The sequence below is a fragment of the Antedon mediterranea genome, chromosome 2, assembly GCF_964355755.1.
Source record: "Antedon mediterranea chromosome 2, ecAntMedi1.1, whole genome shotgun sequence".
Lineage (NCBI taxonomy): Eukaryota > Metazoa > Echinodermata > Crinoidea > Comatulida > Antedonidae > Antedon > Antedon mediterranea.
Genome location: NC_092671.1, coordinates 34771274 through 34797826, shown reverse-complemented (window position 1 = coordinate 34797826; position 26553 = coordinate 34771274). Strand labels below are relative to the sequence as shown.

The window sequence follows — 26553 nt, the reverse complement described above, 5'->3', positions numbered from 1 at the left end:
AATTTAAATTTTCAAAAATCTGTATTGTAATCAATAACAATCATTAGCGGTTTTTTCTTGGTTGCAAATTAATTAAATTGAAATATAATCTGGTTTTTTTTTCGTCAGGGATCGTAAATCGTATCACTCACAGTTCATAGATGTTGATACGCTGCAGAAAAAAGTTCGCAATTTAGAAGAACAGAATCTAGAACTGAGGATAGAATCTTCCAATTTAAAATCATATGCAGATACTATCGAAGAAAAGGAGAAGGAATTGATGCAAGATTGCTTTTATGAATTAGGTTAATATTCATTTTTATTTGTATTAAATGTTTTTTGTTTTTTTTGCAGAAGCCCTATGTGGTTGCAGACTGTAGTAAATTTGGCCAAAATAATGTTGCTGTACTATTTTGACTTCAACCCCATAATAAATTAAATTCCAATTGACAGAACCTGGTTTTTCAACATTTGTTCACAGCCTAATTTTAGGAATATTTGTCTATCTCTCTCTACACATACAGAATGAAATATCTTTATCATGCCAAACCTTTTTTTGTATTTAGTGGGCATCAATCCATCTTCCTACTTGAGTCCCTGAAATTATTTAAAAACAAATTATATATAGGGACCATGCCAAAGATATGCAGTAACTACATTTTGTTTGCTTTTTACATTTGCATATGTATTTATTTAGCAACCGTTTTGAGTAATCACACACTGTATTGCAGTGACTGACTGACAAACTAAAATCATATATTTTGCAGTTTAAAAAATATAGTTACTGCAGTAACTGCAGTACAATAATTTTGACATGATTTTCCTTTTGTGATTTTGTAGGTGAAGAACACACTAGAAATTTAGTATTACAAGAAGAACTAAGTAAGAAACTAGAAGAGTTTTATAAACAACAAGAAGAGGTCACATCATTACTAGCACAGATTGTGAATTTGCAGCAAACAAACAGGAAGGTAAAATAAAATAGTAAATATATGTGGGAGTAACCTGTGTCTGCAGGCTAACTGCGCTGAATTGTGCACAGGTGTACACATGTAGGCGCCATTAAATGACGCTCTTTGGTTTGTCTATGACAGAGGCTGAGAGGGTTCAGTACACAAGGGTATCCCCCTACTCTTCTGAAAGATGTGTGCAGTTTTAAGTCCTTATCCGAGAAGTCTTTGTTCTACCACCAGAACCATGGAGAGTCTTGTACATGGTTTTCTGGACCTGCCACTCGACTCTAATCTTTCTCTCTGTATAATTTTCTTTACTTCTATCAATTTTAATTGTGTCTAGTTCGTTTAAAATAAGTATAAGTACTGCAAAATAACAAACAAACTCTTAATTAAAACCATGAATGTGGAATATGTTAAATACTTTATCATTATTGATAACTTTTTTTTATTCTTTTCTCAGTATAAGACAGAGAATGAGGAACTCCACCAACATTTAGACGCAGCAAAAGAAGCTCAAAACGAACTTACTATTGAGGTAATAATATATTATTAAGATAAAGATAAATATATCCATAGAAAAATGAAGCATAAGGTCAGCGAGGGTCATGTCATAGGTTATGAGGACATCTGTAATCATAGATATTCAGTATATAAAGCAGTTGTGTTTTCTGTAACTTTTTTTTTCAATTCATTTCATTTAGTTCGTCAATTTGAAAACCTGATAAAACAATATAAATAAACATAACAAAACCCATGACGATTTTCCGGAATATTAAACAAACGCAAACTTAATTGATGTACAAATTTCGTACCTCACTATAGTTGGTCATATTTTTTCCTAGCATTGGCCCTTTCGAGAATATCTGTTATTTTTTCGCTGTGAGACAATTTATTTAGTATACAATAGACGAAATAAAATGGAGTTTAAGTAATTTGCGAAAAGAAGTAAGAGAATGACATTGTGTATTATTATATTTCAGTTATCAGAGCTAAGGGAAAAATATGATGAATGTCATCATATGTTACTGGAAGCGCAGGAAGAGGCGCGAGAAATCCACCGACGATCTTTACCGCAAGGTGCTGTCCCAAACTTCGGAATCATGAATCCGTATTTTCCAATTCCTTCTGTAAGTGTCATAATCTATAGATTTTTATAGGGTTAAAAATCATTATAAACTAGGTTACTAGTTAGACCAATTTACCATCACTTACTGGTGTCTAGTTTAAAAAGGTCATATTAAGCTCTGTCTGCACTGTCAAACTTGTGACAAAAAAATGTGATGTGCCCATATATGGACATGATGATGTCATATCACTACCATATTTGGGTACATCACTACCATATTTGGGTACATCACACTTTTTTTGTCAAACTAGTTGATAGTGTAGACAGGGCTTTAAGAAAATAACGGTATATCTCTAACTATGGACTAATTAATTATTAATAATTAAAAACTACTCACTCTTATTATTATTATAACTATGCTGTTTGAAGTTTAATGTTGAATTCAATTAAACTGAAATAAAACATAATCAGCCATAAAATCTTTGATTGCCGAGGTCTTTTAAATGTGTATTATAATTATCCTTTGACCTTCATTCAATTTATTGCATATGTAAATATTACCTATGTATATGTTGTTTCTCCTTACCTGGTATAGAACGTAATGCTAATGTCTTATGATAGGTTGTTTCTACTTGGACTCTTCCATTTTCTTTACGGGATGTTCAAGTAATATCATTTTGAGTTATAGCGCCCCCTTTTAAAAGAAATATACAGTACCAGTATACGATTATGCTTTTGTAGGGTGATGTCTATGAGGTTATTAGGCTAAATCTGATTGGCTGGTTGAGTGACAGTTTGTAATGTATGGACACATTGAAATTATTAGTGAAGTAGTAATCATGTTGTTCAAATATACATAGCAAGCAGAGTCTCGCTGTTACTAAGTAAATTTTAAGTAGTCGTCCATTATAATGGAAATTTTATGTGATTAATATGTTGACATTGATCAACCAGAATATTAGGATCGATTTTTGGCATATTAATATGAATATATCTGATCTCCTATATTAACTTCGGAGAGGCCTTAATATACTCCCAGGTAGAGCAGCCCACTAAAAACAGACGAGACAAAGATGCTTTAAATATAGTTATAATTAATAGTGAAAATTGCATATGAGGCGAGTGCCTTGTCTGCATCATGCTGGCTACGGCCATGGGTAGTTTGATCATAGATGGACTTTTTTTATCGCTCCAATGATAAAAGATGGATGCATTTCTAGGCACATCCTTTATTCTTGATACTACATCTACAGTCAATTCTATTACAACCAAAAACCATTTACTTTGCTCACACCATGTATACATTTGTTCAATTAATAGGATTCCATCTTCATCAAAATTGCTTCTTTACAATTTCTAATGGTGTTTATAATTTCTCTCTTATAATGTTAGTGTAGTGTGTGGGAGGCTAGGCCTCCTCTTTTTCTCTTATATATATTTATGAACCATAGAAAGGTAGCACTGTGTTCGATTCATTTCAAGATTTCTAATATTGAAATATTAGTGTAAAAAATTAGTATTGAGCTTGTCTCATAGATGAAGAATAGAATTAAATTAGTATAAAAATAAAAAGAAAAAGGAACTATTGAATCTCACTGCAGCTTTCGGTTGATAAAAGATAAAATAATAAGATTTATAAAGCGCACATATCCACAAAGTAAGTGCTCAAGGTGCTTGTGAAAACCATGAAAAATACAAACCTTGAAACTAAGAACAAACACTTTTTTTTAAACCGGAATAAAAGCAGAACAATCAAACCCACTTGTAATTAATCCTGGGCCGTCATTGTATTTTGTATTACCAAGTGAATAAAATAATTTTATTATTTTAATCATTTTTTATTAATTTTTTATTCCAACAGGATTCATTAGCAGCTGAACTTGTCAATACAGTAGAACAACAGTTAGGACAGGACCCTCGTCTTATAGGACGTGGCAAGAAGTAAGTTAAAATATTTTTTTAAAAGTTAAATATATATTGTCCCCCTGAAATAATTCTTAAACAATTTTTTGTTGAATATGCCATTTTAATGCTATTCACTTTGACCAAAAATTTGACACATTCATTTACCTGAAAAACTGTAATTTAAATCAAAAAAATAGTCAAGTTCGCTGCCAGCCAATGGATTTTTGGTTGAATTTAGCCAATTATTTTTTCATTTTATAAAATAAGTGAAAACATTGTTTTTTTATTTTTTTCTCACAGTGGCAAGTATTCGTAAACTTATGCCTATTATTGTCCTTATCTTAAAAAACTTTGTTCTATCAAAAAAATGCAATTCATATTTATATTTAAAGCACATACCTGTTTGTGACTATGTTACTCTTTGTTTTGTGGAATTTGTGTAAATATGATTTAGGCATACCAAACTTGAAGTTTAAATTGTAAAACATGAATTGGTATTTTCAGAGAATATAATGAAAGTGTAATGAAGACGGTGAAAGCGGTCAAGAGTAGATCAGGTAGTACGACCGGCTTGGACCTAGGTACACCACCTATGATCATTAGTACACACTCTTCTCCGAGTAGTTCAGTTATTTCACTCGCTGGGTCAGAGGTCAGTGAAAACTACATGGGTGACAATGAATCCATTACTGGAGTTACTCCGATTCGGTGGGTATATTATTTTACATATTTTAATATTAATTTTGTGTTAATTGTAATACCATATATATTTGACTATTTTGTTGTTTTTATGTTTTATAAGTGATTTTCATTTTTTGGTTATAATATTAAATTTAGACAACCTGTTTTTAGAGAGAAGAGTCGACGTGAGGTATCCAAACCTGGCATCCCTGGCTCCAATGATCTTGAAACAGCTTTAAAACGTCTCTCGCTTCGACGTCAGAACATGGATGCAGAGCGAAAATATGCAGCTTATGAACGTCGCAAGACAACAGTATGTGACTCTGACTTCGAAATGGAGAGCGATGGAATGCTGACTCCACGTTGTCAAACTCCAGACAGTGCCATCTCTGGCGATGGATTCTCAAATATTTCCAGCTTTTCGGGTATTGGTTTTAGAAGACCAGAAAAACTGCAAATCGTTAAACCAATGGAAGGTTAGTTGTTAATATGCTACTAGTTATTAATTTTGATGGTCTACATCTATGATCTGGTGATTGTGGGTTCAAATCCCAAAATTGACAGTTTTTTATTTAGGAATACAAAAACACTATCAACTATACACTACAATATCTCTTTTTTTCTATATTACTGGTATCGGGAGATTCCTTACAGTTATGAACTGAAACTTTCAACTTTTATTTATTTTTAGGATCGTTAACTCTATATCAGTGGCAGCGGTTAGCAACGCCGCACATGGCCAGTATGCTTGACCAGCGGCCTGGAGTTGTGGTCAAAGGTTTCCGTGAAATCAAACAAGAAAAACTTGTTTATGCTCTTGATGATGTTGAGGATGATGGACAAGTTGTCAGTAAGTTTAATCAATTATTAAATATATTAATTACAATAACTTCATTAAGTATATGTATTTTACAATGTATCTCCTTTCTTACAAAAACAATACCTTATTTGGATTCAGTTGCATTCAGTAAGATAGCATTTTCACAATTTAGATTAAAGATGTATTGTCCCTTTGACTAATTCCCAACAAAATTTTTTTTTAAAAAGTGGGTCATTTTGAAGTATCATAAGATTTATTAACTTTCACCAAAAATTTGTGAAAAATTAGATGTTTTTTTGTTCAAAAAAAAACTTTGACTTCCAGTCAAAGTTTTCAATCAAAACACATCTCATAATGCAACGCGCTTGTTTGGCTACTCTGTATGCATAATCATAAAACTTCCTTGCGATCTGTGTGAAAACACCTTCTCAACCGTGACGAGTTGTAAACAATCCTAATTAGCATCATGCATAATGCATACTCATGGTTTGAAATCTTTGTTTACTTTCGCTTGTGACGATTTCCCAGACGAAATGTAATCTAATTAATTTACCTGTTAATTATGTAAACTTGTTGTTTTTGGCCCAAATTTTTGACTTAAAGTGAATAACTTTAATATTACTTTGGTATGGCCAATTTAAATTTAGAATATTTTTTTTTTTTTCATTTTTTTGTGTTTCAAGGGACAACACATCTTTAACCTTACAGGTGCTTTTTTGTGACTATACAAAACCAAACATTTAAAAAATTGTGTGCCCCATTTTCTTGTCATTGGACTCATTCAAGCTATACTTATTTACCTGAGTGAAACGTTGGCTTCATAGCCCAATTATCACAAACTTGGTGTGCATTATGAGCAACTTAACCAGCCTGAACAGGCCCATAGGTGTGCTTTTACTTGGTGTGCATTATGAGCAACTTATCCAGACTGAAGAGGCCCAGAAACAGCAGAAACCCTCAATTGGCACGCCCCTATAAAAGGGACAGCTACTTGGTAATTTAAGGCAATATATGTTTTTTTAAGACTAGATGTAACCCCTATTCAGGCGACAATTGAAAGTATCCACTTAATATGTGTTCTACTGTATTAACAAATGTTTCATTATTAGTTTATATTAGTATATTACATTTTTTCTCACTGTAGCAAAACCCACAGTTCCCAGTAAATGCTATACGTTTTCTGAGCCCACTTATACTTACACAACAAGCAATATTAATCTACTAGAAAGTACAACTGTTACTCCAAGGTAAGCTTTTAAAATCATACCTCTGATAAAGTTCATCTCTTTATTTGAGTGATATTTTATTTCTTTCAACAAATATTTCTTGCGAAATTACAGTCATACTGCAGATACTAAGTACATCATCTATTATGTTATTCGTCTAGGTAAACATTGCGTTCACTAAATCATTTGCATAACCCTTAATCAGTGGCCCGATGATTTATTTACTTTTTTGAGTTGTAGATACAAAACAAAATTTGAAGTGCAAAGTTATAGCATGTCATCAAAATCTTCGCATTTAATTTAATATCACTTTAATTTCCCACGATACAGTACCATCTATAAAAAAATAGTGGAGTAATAAAACCTGTATTTGAAATTGAAATAGGGAATATAATGTTGCCTTATTCAAAAAGTGTTGATTAAGGTAAACTTTTAAAGCAATTTAACACATATTTTATAGTGTTCGATAATATATTTTTTTATTTCATATTTTTAGTAAAGCGTCACCAAGTTTTACAATCAGTACACCAAAAAGAAAAGGTTTGAGTAAAGCAAGTTCCACATTTAGCACATCTCTTGGATTGGCATCGGTTCTGCAGGAGCGCGGTACGAGTGTCGAACATCGGAACAGTGATCCAAATGTAGAGCTCAAACCGAACCCTCCGAACATTAAATCGCATTCTCTATCATCGAAAATTAAGCCACCTTCCACTCCAAAGAAAGAAACCGGGTTAAATTTCCTGGCGGATAATCCAAACCCATCACCTATACACATACCAGGAAGGCCTGGCCCACGCGTGCATCGAGTAAAGAGTGGAATATACTCAAAACGAGCATCGTCATCAACATCGAAAACTGGAACCACGTCAACTTACACCACCACTCCTTCATACAATTCTACAGGACTCGGGTTCATGTCGAAGATTCGTAATTTTGGCGGGTTTGCCGGACGACCGTCAGATTTGTCCGGATTAACAATGTCAAGTTACGGTTCAAGGTCATCCGTGATGATGACCACGAGTGTACAGGCAAGTCCGCAGAAGAGCAAGCCACCGGAACCGGGAAATCCAGACTCGGAATATGATAATTCACCAGGAATGCAGCCAGGTTTGTCCCTTCTCACTAATAATACTAAAACCGGAATTTTTAGAAGAAGTGGAACGTCTTTATAACGATGAATATCACAATATCCTATGCAATTGAAGAAATTTTCCTGTTAATATGCTAGTATTTAAATCCTGTGCTAATCTCTCTTCGGCAGATAAGATCAAATTTAATAGTGTATTTTTTAGTTTGTGTTGTGTAATTCTTTCCAGTTTCAAAGTGTAAAGTGATTCGAGGAGTAAATGTTTGTTTGAAAATGCCAGGTAAATTTGCTTGACCCAGAGGTCATCAGGCAGACCATAGTCTTGGCCCTATCCTTTTTTGGGATAGGGGGTGAATATGTTTGCTTGGAAATTGCATTATCAAGCAATAGGAAAAAACCTACCAAATTATTGTTATAAACTAAAGTAACATAATAGTTGAATTAAAGAGTTCACAAAAGCAATAACCACCATCAAACATTCAATTCAAAAATTGTGTTTTGTCTGTGGTAGCTAAAATTTCTAATAGACCCATCAAGTTATGATACACCCTTTGATCGGCAGTTCCGGGTTCAGAAACGCTGTTCTAATTGACCTAATTAGGTCCTTTGTTAGAAATAAATTTCATAACATCATTTCTATATTTGGACGGCACTTATGTTTTATCAGTTCACAATATTTATCCAAGACAGCTGCGTTGTCTTCTTGGTTCCCTTGTCTATCTATCTCTCTATCTCTTGTTATCTAACTAGTGTGTTTCTATCAGATAGTTCAACAGGTTTTAGATCAATAAATACGTTTATGCGTAGGAAGAAAAAGAAACCAGTTCATATGTGTGGTGCTTATGTAAAAAGGGCTATTTGTTTACTTATAATATAGCTAGGCTCTCGTTTTAACAGGCGATCAATCAACCATGAAAATCACCAACTGCCCTCATAACTTTACCATTTATATCTGGAAAGTGTTAATATGGTAGATAATTTGTTTCTTTTGGTCTTCCTCGAATATTTGATTCAACTCAACTCAACTCAACGTAAACATTTATTTTCTTTCTTTCATTCAATAATAAAACAAATGAATAAGGTATTAAAAAAAGTAAGTACGAGTTACAAATAATACATTTCATCATTATTAGATGTACATAGGAATCACTGTGTAAAATATGCTACAAGATACATGTGTGGAATATAGCGAACTTTTTTAAAGTCATTTCATTGGAGAAATAATGATAAAAGTGTGTGCCATACTATCTAAGTACTTGCTATATAAATGCGTTCCTACGAATGTAAATCCGATTTCATCAATGAACAATTTTTAGCGTTTTGGTTTTCTGCTATGAAATCGGAAACCATTATTTGGTTCGATTAGGTCTTTTTAAAAGTTTTCATTGTTTAATTAAAAGATTTTATTTAGAGATTCGATTACCTCAAATTAAAAGACGAATATCATTCCTAAATAGTGAAATATTCTCAAATATTGAGATTATATATCTTATGTTTGAACTATTGCCTTTATGTTGTCTTATGGTTAAGCTGTTGTACTTGATTAGGAGTATACCTACTGTATAGGCCTTCATTTCCATTCTCGCCTTTTTCACCAATAAAACATCAATCTTTTAATTACAGAACATGCTGTTTTTTATGATTTGAAGATTTTGTTGTTTTTCTACTTAAAAGTCAATAATTTATGATATGATAAATTCCAAAAGTTGCGTCTCCAAATTACAATATACATTACATTTGCATATACTGTAAGTACTAAGTTGTTCAGCAAACCTAAATGAATAGGGTTTCAATAATCAAGAAATAAGTGTTATAATCATATTGTGATATAGGCAATAGTTTAAACCATAAGTCAGTTAATATTTATATGGGATATAATTATAAAAGTATATTTGGTAGTCATCTCATTTATTAAGTGCAATATGAGTCATTTTAACATTGTTTTAACAGTACTCAAGTACTGAGGTTAAAAGTGATTGTTGCATTTTATACTGAATTATCAGTAAACGCTATAGTTGTGTGTGTGCAAGCTAACTATATTTTAATATTTCTATTCATATTTTGTTTGTTTTTGTGTGTTGCAAAATTCTAAAAATAATTTATTGATAAATATGTTGATATAATTCACAGTAGAACTCTTCCGTTGGGACACTCCAAATAAGAGGGGAAAGTATTTGATTTAACACTACTGCCAACCCTTATTAGTATATTATATTTCATTTTTGAGCTATATATTATATCGCTAGAAAAAATGTTGACAAAAAAAACAGTATACATATGTCTATACAATTTCCACAGGAACGTTTCATTTAGCTGCCAAAGTTTTTGTTCCGAAGTAGTTCGGTTAAGCTCTGTCTACACTATCAAACCAGTTTGACACAAAATGTGTGATCTGCCCAAATTATATGGTAGTGATATGCTTAAATATGGTAGTGATGTGCTCAAATATGGTAGTGATATGACATCATGTCCATATATTTTTTTTGGTTACATAAAGTTTGATGGTGTATACAGAGCTTTACATTTATGTCGCTTTCTCGCCATACTGTATTTACTTTATTTACTTGCCGTGTAAACAGTGTGTTTAAAAGATCGTTGATAAGTTTTATTATAAATTAAGGTAGTGCTAAACATGTTCTAGTCTAAAGAAAATTATTTACCAAAATTATCGTCAATATTTTGTTTAATTTCCATTTTAAAATATATATATGTGCGTCTGTAATGTGCTGTAATTATGCGCCAGGTGACAGCAACTGTTACCGTACCCCTCGTTTTTATGTTGCATGTGCAATCTGAAAGATGACCATGTTGTTTTAATACTGTATTTATGTTAAGAAGTACTGTTAATTGTGAAGGCGTTTATAAACACCATGTCTCTAATTAAATGTCAGATTTTAAAACCGTTTTACTTAGAAATTAGGTGTTACTCAAACTAACGAACAGGTTGTTTTTTTAATTTTCTATACCAACTGTGTACTTCCAAGAGACCACTTCTTTGGATACCCCTATACATGGGAGACTTGTATTAATTGGAGACACCTATTGATGAGAGACCCCTATTCATGGGAGACTCGTATTCACGGGATACCCCAATTCATGGGAGACTCGTATTAATGGGATACCCCTATTCATGGGAGACTCGTATTAATTGGAGACACCTACTGATGGGAGACCCCTATTCATGGGAGACTCCTATTCACGGGATGCCCACTATTTTTATGGGAGACCCATATTAATTGGAGACCCTTATTCACGTGAAACAAACGAAGGGAAATGCATGTTTTGATTTGTTGGGTCCCGAAGGCGTCCCGTCCCGTTAATAGGTGTTCCTGTCATTAGAACACATGTAACTACGAAACGAACTAATGTTTAACTTTGTACCTCTAAACAATGGTCGCTTATTGAGAAGCGTTTAATGTATCGTTATTTGGCGGTGCTTCTAACCGAAATAGAACGTAAATGAGATAAGATATGCCTACAGTACTGTTATCATCTATAATAGGCCTATTACTATTATGTATGTGACTGTAAAGTTCGATTCAATGATGACAACTTTATCAGTGATCTTCATATCTATATAACCATAACACAAAGTACGCAAAACTAAATCTACAACTCCCAACCTATTTTATTTATATTATGTAAATTGGTGATTAGATTTCGAATGCGTTTAACGTGATGTGCTCTTTGGCCTGTGTGGTTTACTTTTTAAGTGTTATTGAACTTTTAGTTAATTTAATTTAAGAAAAAAAACAACTGTCAGAATAATGCATTTATCGTACTGAAATGTTTTCAGTGATAAACGAATATTTTAGTAAGTTTTTCTAGAATAAAGTTATTACATTATTAAGCTCTGTCTACACTATCAAACTAGTTTGAAAAAAGGGGTGTGATGTGCCCAAATATATGGCTGTGATGTGTTTAACATTTTGTTGTCAAATAAAGTTTGATAGTGTAAAGGGAGCTTAACTGTCTAAAAACCATGGAGGAATGTGATAGTTTAGTCTAATTCCTGCACACGATCTAACTTTACACTATGGCAAAGGTCATTGAGAATTTGGCGCTTTACTAAATGCTGATTGATTGGTCAGTCACCACCAGAAGTCACACTGCCAGTTAATCCACTACGTATTGTCGGAAAAATTATTAGTTTGTTTAAAATAGGCCATGTCTTATTTTAAGTAAGAGAATAATTTATGCATAGCCTACATGAGAATATGCTTGAATTTATATGTAATTGCTTACGAATTGTGTGGGTTTTTTTTCTTCAAAGCTTGGCCTATAGCCATGGGTTTTAATGTGGTTTACATTACTCGTGATCACTATGTGATTTTTAATAATTTCCGAAACAAATCTGTAATATAATCAATTGTTGTAAATAGAATGCATGTATAGAGGGCGCTGCTAATATAGACGTCATTAAATGCCGGAAAACCTAAATTAAATTTCGCTCCTTTTTCGTTGCCTCGTGTTTTTACTGTACTAAATAATTAGATTAAGTGAAAGGATATGGAAGCAGGAATAAAGGGGTTATAATCTATTAGTAATTATTAATCACTGTTTATAAAGGTAAGGATAAACACTTCAACATCCAAATAGTCGGTGATGCGAGACCGAAAAAGTGGTGCGCGTACAGAACAACATCTGAGTGCACCGTATTTCTTTTTCGCGGTGTCACTGGCAAAATCTGTAAAGGTTGATGCGCGTGTACGAAATACTGACATGCGCGTACAAAAGCTGTACCGCTTTTATCAATGTCTGAACGCACTTCGCAGCGTCCCCCTGCAACACTAAAAGTTGACGCTTGCGCGCTCAACGTCTGAACGCTTCGTAGCGTCCCCTGCAACACTAAAAGTTGACACTTGCGTGCAAAAGCTGTTGCCTACCGCTTTCATCAACGTCTGAACGCAATTCGCAGCGTCCCCCTGCAACACTAAAGCATGGTTCCCACTAGCGACGCAACACAAGGACGTAACGCAACGCAAGTGAATTGACGAATCACAAGCAATGGCTTATTCGCTTGTGATTGCTAACTGTCTATAACTTCGCTTGCCATTGGTTAAAACGCTTGCGTTGCGTTTACGTCCTTGCGTTACGTTCTAGTGGGAACCAAGCTTAAATGTTGGTTCCCACTAGTAGGACGCAAGGCAACGTAAGTGATTTTATCAATCACAGGCGATTTATTATTCGAACAGTCGCGTTGTCACTTGCGTTGCGTCTACTTCCTTGCGTTGCGTCCTAATAGGAACCAAGCATACAAGTTGACACTTGCGTGCAAAAGCTGTTGCCTTCCGCTTTCATCAACATCGCACTTCGCAGCGTCCCGAATCATTAAAAGTTGACTCTTGCGTGCAAGAAGCAAAAGATACTGCATTTATTAACGTCTGAACTAACTTCGCAAAGTCACTGACGAATGAATACACACTGACACATGGTTTCAACCAGTTGAAAATTATTTTTAATTTAATAATATCTACATTGTTTATATTACATTATATACATTCGGATGTGATATTCCATATTTGCAGCTGATGGACGGACAATTAACACATCCTTTACCATTCCCGTAAAACTTCTAACTGGAGTATTTTTGTATAATTTAATTTAAGTTTAACCATTACTCACTACAGTATACCTAATTCTTATGCGAGTCTATCATGATTGATATATTTTACAGTTTGTCCTTTTCTAGCCAAGCATTTGTTCATAATAGAACATTAATGCAAACCATAGTGCATGATTTACCCTATATGAAATAAATTGTAAAGGGAGAAAAAGTAGATACGAAACGGTAAAAAAAAGACACAATGTGAGATTGAATAACACAAATGGATCGAGACTCGACCACAGGTCTTCTGTTTCATAATGCAGACGCCCTGCTTTTTGACCACTTTGGTTTTCATGTTTAAATCTGATAAAAGTTGTTTCTCACACTCATGCAGTAAGGTGGAATATTGTGTGTACAAGATGTACAGTACCCTGCTATTAAAGTACAATTATTCCTATTTGACTTCCAGGTTCCCCATGCCTATATTGGCGTACTTAATTATTAATCCCCTTACCCCACCCCAGACAAACACCAGGTATAACCTTTTACAGTATTATAACTGATACTGAGCGACCATTATGCAACATACATGCTCATTGAATGCTTTTATTATTGCTTTTTCTTTTATTTCTTTGTTTATTTTTGTAAATGTTGTTGTTAACCATACCTTGATGTTAAGGTGAATGTTAATAAAATTTTGAATTTGAATTTATAACATAAATATGACGTCATTGAATAAACCGGAATTTTCCCTAGGACCCAGCCAGGGATATTGCCATCATAGAAGTATTGCGCCAGATTTGTTGATACCATCTACCACGTGCCGTACCGGCGTCACTCCTCCTTTCTTCCTATTGATAGTAAAAGAATCGGCAATCTGAGTATGTCGGAGGTGATGTCCCACATGTAACGTCTTCTATATCACTAAAATTCAAAACAAAATGAGAGTTTTTAAAAGGAAGTACTTGTTACATGAAACGTCGTGAAAGCCAATAATAAGTTTTAACACTACGGGCAGATTTCCCCATGGTTCCACGGTTGTGTTTGTTGTCGAGAGGAAGTTTGTCTAGTGAATACAATGTCCACATGTAGGCCTAGGTACGTTGACTTTTATTAAGTACAAACAAAAAAAAAGTTTTTCCCAAATATGGTAGTAATTTGCCAAAATAAGTGGTGATGTGACGTCCCATAATATTTTGTCACATAAAGTTTGATAATGTAGACAGAGCTTAAGTTTCTGACCGACCACATTCACCACGGTACACTTTAATAAGCTCCACAACTGTTTGGCGATAGAAGAAAAATCACCCGTGTACACATTTGCATAAACACGTGCATTATCTCACGCGGCACGCGCTTACTAATATTGTCACGTTTGTCATTTCGGTAAGCTACAGATTATGTGCTTTGTTGTCTGTAATATTAAACGAAGAAAATCAGAATGTCTATAAACGCTAAGATGATAGACCTACTTATCATATTTAATTTGAATTGGCATTATATAAATATGTTGTTGTGAACGCTAACCATTCGTCCCTAGGCCTAATAATTCAGCTATCATGCGTCATAATGAAGCGCTATCCGCACTAAGTGAAATTGTTATTTTATTTGTAAATGGTGAATCACCGTACAGAAAATAGTTTGCATTCAATTATAACGAAGTTTTGGAAATGGTTAACGGTTACATGCACACCCGGATCATGTACAGTATTAGCTTTCATGTTAAACTAAGTAAGGCTTGTCGTAATTAAATAATGATTATGTTGGTTCCACCCTTTCTATTAACTTATCTTAGTTAGCTTATTGTGTTACACCAAAGAAAATAAACAACATAACAACTCTTCAACAAGGGACACATGGTCCATTTGAATCAGTTCAGTTACACCTATTTATGTATTGGAAAGTATTGGAACTTCATCAACAATGACCACCTGCACATTTAAAATAGATTAAGGGACATCTTCACCTTAATACTAAATAAAGGCGTGTGTCTCATGGATAGGGTTTGGCCGTAGTGTTAAAACATAATATTATGTTGGCCTTATTCGTTTCATGTGAAAGTGTCCCTTTAAAAAGAGTGTACCCTGAGATGTGTCCCTGGTATGGAGGAGGCTCCACTGCACGATGGTACACAGATACCGGACTCAAGCTTTGTCTGCACTAATACGAGGCAGAAACTCGACTTGAATGAATAACAAAACATTATAATGAAAACTATTTCTTGAATAATGACTTACACTTCAAATGCATCATTTCCCAGACCCTCGTCTTCTAAATCCTCCACTGGAACTTCTTCCGTAATAGCACCGAGTTGGTGAAAGAAATGACTGGCAATCTCCACTTCCGTTACAGACGGTAGAGTTGACTTCCTTCGCGAAGACTGCGCCAGCCTAGTTCCTTCATCTTTTTCAGTTGTACACAAGAGGTCGTCACATACGTCTTCCTTAGAGCTCCGTTCACACACGTCTGCTGCTGCTGCTTCCAAATCAATGTTCTTGTCTTCAGTATTCCGACAATACTTTTGAACGATTAAATGAACAACTACTAAAATAAGTCCCAGCGAAACGCCGGCAACCAGCACATAAGGTTGCCAAATACCCACAATGCATAAAACAAAAATTACGAAGATTCCGACGGAGTAGAAACGTTCCGTTTTTGATAATGTCCTATCAGAATTGTTTTCTGGAACGTCGTCGTCAACGTCTGACATTTCAACCTATTTAGTAATTCCCGATGGTGTGCTGCAGGTTTTCTGTATACAATCCTTCTCCCAGAAGTAGAGGCCTAGTTATAATAGATTTTCAAAATTACTGTTAGGAAAGACTGTTGCATCCTATAATAAGTCATCTAAAGCGGGTCTTTGCATGCGATGACTAAAACACGCAAGCACGTTAGGCGAAACCCAGTGGCTTAGTTAAAAACATCCACTACCCAAGAACACCTTCTTTCCGACCTTCTATGACTACATACAAGCAGATGATGAAACCCCTTCCCGTGTACTGCGTGATGAAAATTCGAAGTGATACTAGGCCTAATTGTTATCTCTCTGCAATCGCTTCGATCCACATTGAGCCATCAAAAGAAAGTTTGATCAAAGTTCGTATCAGTAATAACGGGCACTGGGTCACCGAGTCACTGTTGGGATTATTACGCACTTGTACGATTTGTCCTTGTAAACACGTTTGTCATTTCAAGTTCAATAGAATGTGATGATACTAATAATAATAAGTTATTAATAGACCAAAATGTACTATACATAGTACAATTTCATAATGTTGTAGTAGTAACATTAATCCTGTTTGTGTGTTGCATCTTTGTGTCTATGAGAGTCAATTTCTCGACAATTAAGACATTTTCTCTCCGGTCGACTTGTCACCTTTTCTGTTTACAGTGTAATTATTAATTTTGCAATGTCCCGTAAACGATCATAAATGGTGATAATGTATACATGCATATATACTTTTATTTGTTTGGTACCTACGTCCTTTCCAACATGAACTGGTATAATAGGCATACTAAACCTAGAATTTTACGTCTTTAAAAATATTCTAGGCCTACTAATTCTATGTTTCGTGTTGCGTGCAATCTTTCATTAGATACTCGAAGATCCACTTCTAAATTTTCCAAAATTGTATAATTGTGTGTTTTCCCTATTGAAAGTAAAGGTGTATGTATTATATTTATTTATTTCCAGCCGAAATAAACTGATCATCAGGGACCTCCAGTATGACTGGTGTAGTACATAGCCCAAATAAACTGATCATCAGGGACCTCCAGTATGACTGGTGTAGTACATAGCCCAAATAAACTGATCATCAGGGACCTCCAGTATATGACTGGAGTAGTACATAGCCCAAAGAAACTGATCATCAGGGACCTCCAGTATGACTGGTGTAATACATAGACCACTTATCTTTAATTATTTTCTTCTTCATACGCATCATAACATATCAGCGAGTAAATCGCCAAATTACAGGATGTATAAACTACAGATTGGTAGTCTCATTTGAGGCTTAGAGTGTGGAGTCGTGAGTTACAACACTGGCACTAGGTCACTGATTAAACCCTGACCATTGGTATTGGAAGGCAAGCACGTACCACCAAGCTACAGCTCCACTTCCTTATGAGGTATGTGGTGATTTTGACAAAACAATCTGATTAATAGATAATATTTTGATCATAAGCCAATATGACACCCATTAATTTATACAATTAGCAAACCCGTAATCAACTAAAGTCAATCAATTAAAGCTATTTATTGAATATAGGGACAAGTTATTGCCCTTTAATATTATACCAACAGAAAATTCTTATTGATTTTGATACAAATCGATATATTGGTGACGTCACAAATGCTTATAAAATGTATCTGCATTTCGCCTAGTTTCTGAGCGCTTAATTTATTTTCTAATTACTCATCATAGAACAGGTCTAAAATATCAAACCCCGGTCGCAACACACCCGGTTTAAGACCTGTTGTAAGATTAAATTGCGGGTATAGCATCAGGGACTTAGTGATTATGTGAAAAGGAAATTGATTAGTCATTTTGATCAGTCAGATGAATTGTATCATTCCTTTTAATACAGCCCTTAGGTTTACATACAGCATCCTAGGCCTGTATACAAACAACTAATGGATTGTAAATCCTGATGCTCAGGGTTACTTTTGGTCATGGATACTGGTATTGCGACCAGAATGATGAGAGGTGAAGAAGACAGTGCTGCAGGTGCCACAACCGAATCTTGGAATTACCATTGGTTTTACTCTGTCTATATCATCGTTTTGATTACGATTACCATACTACCACTTATCGGTATTGGTTCTTTTTTATTCGTCTATCCTTCATACATAATTGCTTTTGTGATGTTCATTCTGGTCGCCTACTGTCAAAAGCGAGCCAGTCAGGAACCAAGTCTCAGAGATCAACAAACCAGCCATGTATCTGTCGCGCCGCCGCCCCCCAATCGGCCACAAGAACCTATTGGACGAATGTCTTTTTCATATTTTGTAGCAACTCGTCCTAGTAGGTCTAGTTATTCGTCCAGTGAAAGATTGAGTCCGTGTCGTGAATGTTTTTATGATCGCTTAAATTCAAGAAGGTATGTTGATCAAAATGGTCAAGAGTGTTAGTAGTGTAGATGTACACTACTTGATAATAGTCATTAATAATTAACCGAACACACAATATTAAAAAGCTATAATTAGCATAATGGGTTTACATACTAAACAAATATAAGTTTATACGAAGTTAGACTAAGTTTCATTTTTACTTTCAGATGTGTTACCTCTGGCATTACCGATCTGCCGCCCTCTTACGGGGAAGTAACATCTAGTAAAATCCGCGATGACGATGACACAGACAGTATTCCGCCGACTTACGATGACGTCATGGCTGCGATGGAGGAGCCAACCAATGAATCTTTAGTTTGATGAGGACAGGTAATAAATTTGATGAACCTCCAGAGTGGGGACGTACTTGACACAATGAAGAGTACCCCCTCATTGAACTCTCCTCCTCGACTAGAATAACACAAACCGAATTTCAATAATTGGAATAAAATAGGCCTATAATCAATTGTTTACAATGAAAGTTCATACGTGCTGGTAAAAATATAAATATAGGATTCTTCTCTGAAGACATGTGTAACGTGTCGAAAATTCAAGGTATGTTGTGTATTGTGTGCTGTAAATTCGTTTAAAAAACATTTTATAACTTTTAAATAGAAAGGAAGTATGATAAAACACAACTTTTTCCTCCAACAATCATTCCCTCAATATATCTGGTACAGACCGGGACACGATTTTGTGACACTTTAAGTAAATACAATTTTGTGTGTGTGCACCGTTTACAATTTCACATTTTCTTGATTAAAGGAGAAAAATACAAGAACAGACCAACATTTGAAAATGACTAATGAAACACTGTTGTTTTTTAAATTATGTATAGCATTACAATATTATTATAAAATCTTTACATGGAACTGCTTGTATACAGTGATGTTCTTAGGGCGTCATCCGTTCAAATAACGAGTTTTATAATAACAATAAGGTTTTTCCCTCACTCAAATTATAATAAGATACTTATTCATATTAAGATGACGGTGACTGGCCGACTATTCGGCGACCCGGTCCTTTTGACCGCCGACCGGACATTTCGCCGACATAACATTTGGCCGATAAGCCATTTTGCCGACAGGACATTTTGCCAACAACCGCCGACAGAAAACAAGCCGACAGACAATCGACCGACAGGACATTTTACCGACAAACAATTGGCCGACAAAACTAATAATCGGCAGACAATCGACCGACAAGACATTTTGCCGACAGAATACTTTGTTGTTAATATTTTTCTTATGACAATTTTCATAAACACACGTCACTCAATACACATTTATAATATGAATTAAGATGAATTGAAAACGTTTTAAAAGATAGAAACACTTTATTTCTAGTATGAGTTTCCCTATATTAAAATAAGGCTCCACTTTATAGTAGGAGACGAAAATCTGTTTTAAATTAAATTAAACCGTCCATTATGACTTATCCAGAATACTGGTAGATGATTTTCTTTTTTTTAAATTGTATAGACGGTTTTTGTGCTAGGGAAGTCATCTTGCAATCGTGACCATGAGCAGATCGTAAAAAAAAGTAACATATAGCGTTTTCATTCAGGGGACACCATGTTAATTAAAGAATGATCGTAGGCCTACTTCCTGAACGGAGGGTCGTATTGGATAATGTTGTTATGAGAAAGAAAATAAAAACATTTTTGTCACCGTTTAATAAAGTCCGTCGAAAAAACTTATCATTAGAACTGGGACTGCACCGCGCGGAAAACGGTGGTGCAGACGTGGGCAGTGTGCCAATGCTTATACACTGTGGTGTTTTCTTCGATGAATTTTAGGCAATCAAAACAATTTTGCAAATTGTAATTATATTAACATGATGTCCTGAAATTCCCTGAAAACGCTATGCAGGAATAACGAAAACGGATACGTCACGCACACCCACACGACGTATTCGTTTTTCGTAAGCCAGTAAAAATCTGTTTCGCATGGCAACGAAATATTGAGGGACCCGTCCAAATATGACTGCGGTAAATTTGAGCGAAGCGCAGGTACGTGTTGCTTGGTGCTTGGCTGCCTAGGCCCTAGCGTAACATCAAAGCGAGTGAGGACTTTAAAAACTGCTATTTATCAAAATTGACCTGGCATTTTAGTAAATTACTTTAGTAAATTACTTTCAATAAAAGTATAATTATATTATAATCATGAATCATTCCTGATTCAAATGCAAAATGTGCAAATAAATAGATCAAAAATTATACTCGTTTTGTAGTCACGAATATGACTGGTGATATTCGTCAACACGAAATACGCTTTACGAATATGAAATGGGGATCAGCTCAAACGTTTCACAAATGTGTGACTTATCCGTTTTCGTTCGTATTCGTAAGGTTGCGAAAACTCCCTAATTTGTGTGTTTAACGCTCGTCGTCACGACTGTTTGTCATCTCTGCAAGATGCCTTCAATTTCTTGAAGCAAGACGGCTTCAAGATTAAATTAAACGAGATATTATAGTGGGTAAGTTTAATTATTAGGATGATCATTGCTGTTTAATGGTCATTGGAAGATTCTTAACTGCAAGTTTACTTTATCACACTTATTAGGACATCATCTAACACCCAAACTCAAATATTATATTGCCATTACTGTTAATAATATTATACAACCAAAGTTGTTCGTAGGCCTACCTGGAAAAACGTCTTGGTCTATACAGTATATAGTTTTTTTGCATAGAAAGAAAGGTAGGGTCATATAATATATTTAGCTTGTACCGACCCATTAACATCAAGCAAGTAGGCTCAATATTATAAATATTTTAAAGATATATTGTCCCCCAAAAAACATGAAAAATGGAGATTAATTAAATCAGACTTTGAATAGATTATTTTGTAATTTTAATAAAGTTAATCCATTCCGTAAATAAAATTTTAAAAAATAATGTCTTGTTTCTTATATAAAATGACAAAATAAATGGTCAAATTCAACCAATAATTGTAGGCCTATTGTTATTATTGTCTATGTATATTGTGTATCTTAATCATTATATAACAAAAATCATACAAAGGGATAACATTAATTACTAACATTAATAAATACATTTCCAAAAGATTTTCCGGGATATCACAAAAAGCTAATTATGATACTATCAAGTTATCGAGAAGATCGGTTTTCTGTATTCCATTCTTGATTTTTCAATACCAATGGTTTCTGAAAAGAATGAAAAAGTTGAATTACAAATTTCCACAGGCTATAACGAACAATGAAATATCTAAATAGTATGAAAAACCCCTACCGGTGGTGAAGGCTTAGGTTTAGACGTGTGACTGTTACAAAAAGTTTTATACATTCCGACGTACGCGGGCGCCCCACTGCATGGAAACATGGTTGTTACAGCTTAGCTTTGCCCTAAAATTCGCAGTGGGCGAAAAACACGTCTGTAAAATCATAATAATTAAAGGGATTTATTTGTTTTTTTTTATGTGATACTTATTAGGCCTAATTGTAAGGTGTGGTATTCACGACAAATTTGGAGTAAAAATATAATGCAGAGGTGTCCCCGGGAACTAGGCTAGGCCTAGCTAGCTAGCCTAGTTAGCTAGGCCTAGGCCTAGGCCTTGTTACTCTAGTAGTAGGCTAGGACTAGGCCTAGGCTAGTATAGTAGGCCAGCCTGTAGGCCTAGCTAGTAGTAGGGCTACTAACTTACGCTACCACGATTAGCGCCACCACCCACTACTAATCTAGGCTATAGGCCTACTATTATTAGGCGCCCTATAGCCTACCCTAGGCCGGAGTATGGTCGAAGCGGCCGCCAGTTTAATATCGTCATTTGTATGGAATCTTTGATTATCGTTGTCAACGCCATGTGGCCTCTAGCCTAGGCCTAGCTAGTAGGCTAGTACTAGTAGGCCCTAGTTCACAAGGCTAGGCTTAGCCTTAGTTAGGCCTAACTAGGCCCTAGTACTAAAATACTAGCCTCGTACTAGGCCTAGCGTCTAGCCTTAGGCTGGTTTTAGTTACGCCGTGGTTAGGATTCCGGCACCGGAACTCAACTGCCCACCGTTAGGGAATCCAACACGCTATTGCGCATGTTGCCCAGAGTGAGGTAATCGGCGACTCTATTTTACTCTACAGACTAAACAGCGATGGATCATTTTAATAGCTGCGCCACGGCAAACTAGGCCTAGCCTAGATGACTAGGCCTACCAGCTAGATGTGACCAGTAGGCCTATTTATTTCCTAATTAAAAAAGTGGTTGTTTCATTCATATATAAACTTCATATCTATATATAAATTATGGTTAATTCTGACATAGGCGAGCACAATGCAAAAACTTCGGTACAAATCTCCGCCTTGGATACCTACCTTATCTATCCGAGATGTACCGCGAAACGTAGATTTGATAACATTAGTGTGCACGCCGACGCTATTGTTCCATATTTATATCTTAGGAAGATATTATAAAGAGTTTTTTAACAACATTTATGATTTCAACATTGGATTTTCCTCTCAATTTAAATTCTTCCCGGTCAAAGTAATTTCCGGGTTTAAGATAAGTTCACCTTAGTTTCAAATATTTTCTCTCTTTTATACACAAGGGAGCAGTTAAAATAATAGATTTGACCCTAAAGGTGACTGGAAACAGGCACTTTCCATCAATCAATACAGTGTCCCTTTGGAAGACGAAAAAAAAATTGGCCATTAATCATAGCCATTTCAGTTTTTTTTTTATTTTAAAACATACCACACGTGTGTGAAGGTACAGTAGTTAAATAATAGGAATTATTTATACTGCAAATTAATAAAGATCAAATTAAATATACGTCATAAAGAATCAGAATATATTGTGGGGAATAGTATTATAAAATTACATAGGGAGATTTGATAAGACATTTTTCGAGTGAAATCCCGATAGCTGAGTTTTATTGAGTAAGCTTGCAGGAATAACTGTAGGCTATCTTCCTGTGTCCCGTTAGGACCGAGATGTCTGCCCATGTTGCAAGCCGTAATGTCTTCTTTCTTGGGCCCACTCTGTCACGGCAGTTAGTTTCAAAAGATGATTAAATTGAATAATGTATTAATAATTATTAGGATGGTATTCATTTGTATAAACGCCTCTCCAATAAAACATCACTTTGAATAATAACCCCCCCCCCCCCCCACAACCCAACTATCTAATAAACGTCCATCCACATATTTATAATAACACAATTATACTATTTGTAGTAGAATTCACCGCACTGTTATCTGCAATTTACCAAGCATTTGTTATTCTTTTTTACCACTTTTCATATCTATAAGAGGATTTCATTTGATTATAAATGTTACCATATTATTAGAACTAAAAAATTTAACATATATCCCTCGAATAAGCACCTCCCTCAAATGACCTCTGCCTCCCCAAAGGGCCCTACCAAACAATAAAAACTATACTTTAAAATGTTATTAATCATCTAAAACACTGTGAAACAAAGTAGTTCAGTTTTACGAATGTCAAGCATTTTCAATAATGGTAACCGACAGAAAATGTATAAGGAGAACATTATCATTCCGAGAACCATCGTCTACACTTCCTAGAGGGGGAGCGAGCGAAGCGAGCTCACCCTCTAGTAATTATGAATTATAATTACATGACTAGTTTTATGATTTTTCAAGTACAAAATAAAAGATTTCATATAACGCATTATACTGTAATAACATGTACAAGTTGATTTGTTGACGTGACGGCAGCTGCCGCGCGGATGTGAAAAAACAAAACTGTTCGGGAAGTCGGGGTCGCAACGCTACTCACTTTCGTACATTTCTGTTATGACACTGGGCAGGCCTGTGTTTTTCTCCCGTTCCGAACTTTGTATTTCCTCTGTTTAATAAAATTACAGCATTACAATTCTTAGATAGATAGTGATTCTTATCAATTTATCATAATAATTATTTTAACGCGTGGCGTAGCGTATTTTAATTATTAATTCATGTATGGCCTATGCCAAGTTTCATCCATCACTCTCACGCTTGCGCAACGACTAACTAGGCTACAGTAAATCCCTATAACTCTCCGATTCTCGTGGTGTGGTGTGGTGCGCGGTCTGTGGCACTAGTGCAAGGTATAATTATTTCGCTCTGGGCATGCGCAATAGCGTGTCGGATTCCCTAATGGTGGGCAGTTGAATTCCGGTGCCGGAATCCTAACCATGGCGTTTTAGTTAGGCCTATGCTAGGTAACCGGTCACAGTGCATTTCGGCCGCTGGTTATGGAACAAAGAACAGAATATGTCATGTTCATTTCGGACAAGGAAACCATCTTGGTAGATAATTCTGGCGGCCGAAATGTTAGTACAGTGGTAGTAAAATCCCGAATAACTAACACACCATTTATTTAATATTTGGCAGCCAAGTGTTTTTATTTTTGAGCACATGAAATATAATAACTAAATAGGGACCTACTTAGTTTTACCTCACCTAAATACAACAGCGCACACATTCCTAATAAATGGTAAATACAGAGTTTAAATTTTCAAAATATTGTATTTGTATTTGCAGGGTTGAACGAAAACCAACATGAAATATAAATGTGAACATTGTGGAGATAAATTTGAGCTTAGTGATTTGAAGGTGCATTTAGGAATACATCATACATGGACCGAAGAGTTGAAATGTGAATACCAAGAGCCAATATTATCTGAAGTCGATTTTGAAACACAATTAGTGAGAGTAGGCAAAAAAGACATAAATGAAACTGAACATTGTGGGAAGAATTTGATAATACACAAAGAAGAGACACCATATGAATGTAAACATTGTGGAAAGACATTTAAAGAACATCCTCGTTTGAAAAAACATTTGAGAATACACACAGAAAAGACTCCGTCATATCAATGTGAACATTGCGGGAAGACATTCAAATACAGTGGGAATTTAAAAACTCATTTGAGAATACACACAGGAGAGACACCATATGAATGTGAACATTGTGGGAAAACATTTAAAAAAAGTTGGAATTTAAAAACTCATTTGAGAATACACACAGGAGAGACACCATATAAATGTGAACATTGTAGGAAGACATTTCAACGAAGTGAGTTATTGAAAAGGCATTTAAGAATACACACAGGAGAGACACCATATGAATGTGAACATTGTGGAAAGAAATTTCAACAAAGTGAGCATTTGAAAAGTCATTTGAGAATACACACAGGAGAGACACCATATAAATGTGAACATTGTGGTAAGAAATTTAAAGAAAATGGGAATTTGAAAACGCATTTGAGAATACACACAGGAGAAACACCTTATGAATGTGAACATTGTGAGAGGATATTTAAACAAAGTGGGCATTTGAAAAGACATTTGAAAGTACACACAGGAGAGAGACCATATGAATGTGAACATTGTGGTAAGAAATTCAAAGAAAGTGGGGAATTGAAAAGACATTTGAGAATACACACAGGAGAAACACCATATGAATGTGAACATTGTGGAAAGAAATTTAAAGAAAGTAGTTATTTCAAAATGCATTTGAGAATACATACAGGAGAAACACCTTATGAATGTGAACATTGTGGGAAGAAATTTAAACAAGGTGGGCATTTGAAAAAACATTTGAGAATACACACAGGAGAGGCACCATATGAATGTAAACATTGTGAAAAGACATTCAAAGAAAGTGGAGTATTAAAAATACATTTAAGAATACACACAGGAGAGACACCATATGAATGTGAACATTGTGGAAAGAAATTTAACCATAATGGGAATTTTAAAAGACATTTGAGAATACACACAGGAGAGACACCATATGAATGTGAACATTGTGGGAAGAAATTTAACGATTATGGGAATTTTAAAAGACATCTGAGAATTCATTTGTGTCAGACATCATATGAATGTGAACATTGTGGAAAAAATTTTAAACAAAGTGCGTATTTAAAAAGTCATTTGAGAATACACACAGGAGAGAGCCATATATGAATATGAACATTGTGGAAAGAACATTAATAAAAGTGGTGGGTGGGGGGGGGGGAGGGGATTTAAAAAAACATTTTAATACACACAGGATATGTATACCATTAGGAACTTAGTGATAATGTACAGGAAATTGATTAGTCATTTTGTCAGAAGTATTATTCCAATTAAAACAGCTTTTTAGACAGCATCCTGGGTTTGTCGCATGTATACAGAACTAAACAGAACATGAAAACTGAGGCTTGAGTTACTTTTGG

General features: G+C 34.9%; 3 protein-coding genes across 7 annotated transcripts in view; all 3 read left to right on the top strand.

The window, feature by feature from the left end:
• Positions 1 to 12224, top strand: part of LOC140040868 (trafficking kinesin-binding protein 1-like) — a 51466-nt gene extending 39242 nt beyond the window's left edge. For 2 of the 4 annotated variants that reach the window (XM_072087114.1, XM_072087116.1), the window contains 10 exons: positions 109 to 284; positions 820 to 950; positions 1396 to 1470; positions 1916 to 2062; positions 3863 to 3942; positions 4411 to 4614; positions 4744 to 5063; positions 5279 to 5437; positions 6552 to 6654; positions 7130 to 12224. In XM_072087114.1, coding sequence (XP_071943215.1) covers positions 109 to 284; positions 820 to 950; positions 1396 to 1470; positions 1916 to 2062; positions 3863 to 3942; positions 4411 to 4614; positions 4744 to 5063; positions 5279 to 5437; positions 6552 to 6654; positions 7130 to 7805 — 2071 coding nt within the window. In that variant the 3' untranslated portion in view covers positions 7806 to 12224. The remainder of the gene's footprint in view (positions 1 to 108; positions 285 to 819; positions 951 to 1395; positions 1471 to 1915; positions 2063 to 3862; positions 3943 to 4410; positions 4615 to 4743; positions 5064 to 5278; positions 5438 to 6551; positions 6655 to 7129) is intronic. The other 2 variants (XM_072087115.1, XM_072087117.1) reach the window with 2 other exon arrangements.
• The window catches only part of LOC140040870 (uncharacterized), a 229755-nt gene extending 203420 nt beyond the window's left edge, over positions 1 to 26335 (top strand). The window contains exons 2-3 of one of the 2 annotated variants that reach the window (XM_072087119.1): positions 21737 to 21845; positions 24875 to 26335. In XM_072087119.1, the coding sequence (XP_071943220.1) occupies positions 24893 to 26302 (1410 nt within the window). In that variant the 5' untranslated portion in view covers positions 21737 to 21845; positions 24875 to 24892 and the 3' untranslated portion in view covers positions 26303 to 26335. The remainder of the gene's footprint in view (positions 1 to 21736; positions 21846 to 24874) is intronic. The other variant, XM_072087120.1, reaches the window with a different exon arrangement.
• On the top strand, positions 17869 to 19374 carry LOC140039857 (uncharacterized). The gene is made up of 2 exons (XM_072085436.1): positions 17869 to 18368; positions 18546 to 19374. The coding sequence occupies exons 1-2, from the start codon at positions 17941 to 17943 to the stop codon at positions 18697 to 18699; spliced, it is 582 nt and encodes a 193-aa protein (XP_071941537.1). The 5' UTR covers positions 17869 to 17940; the 3' UTR covers positions 18700 to 19374.
• Positions 26336 to 26553: the final 218 nt, after the last annotated feature.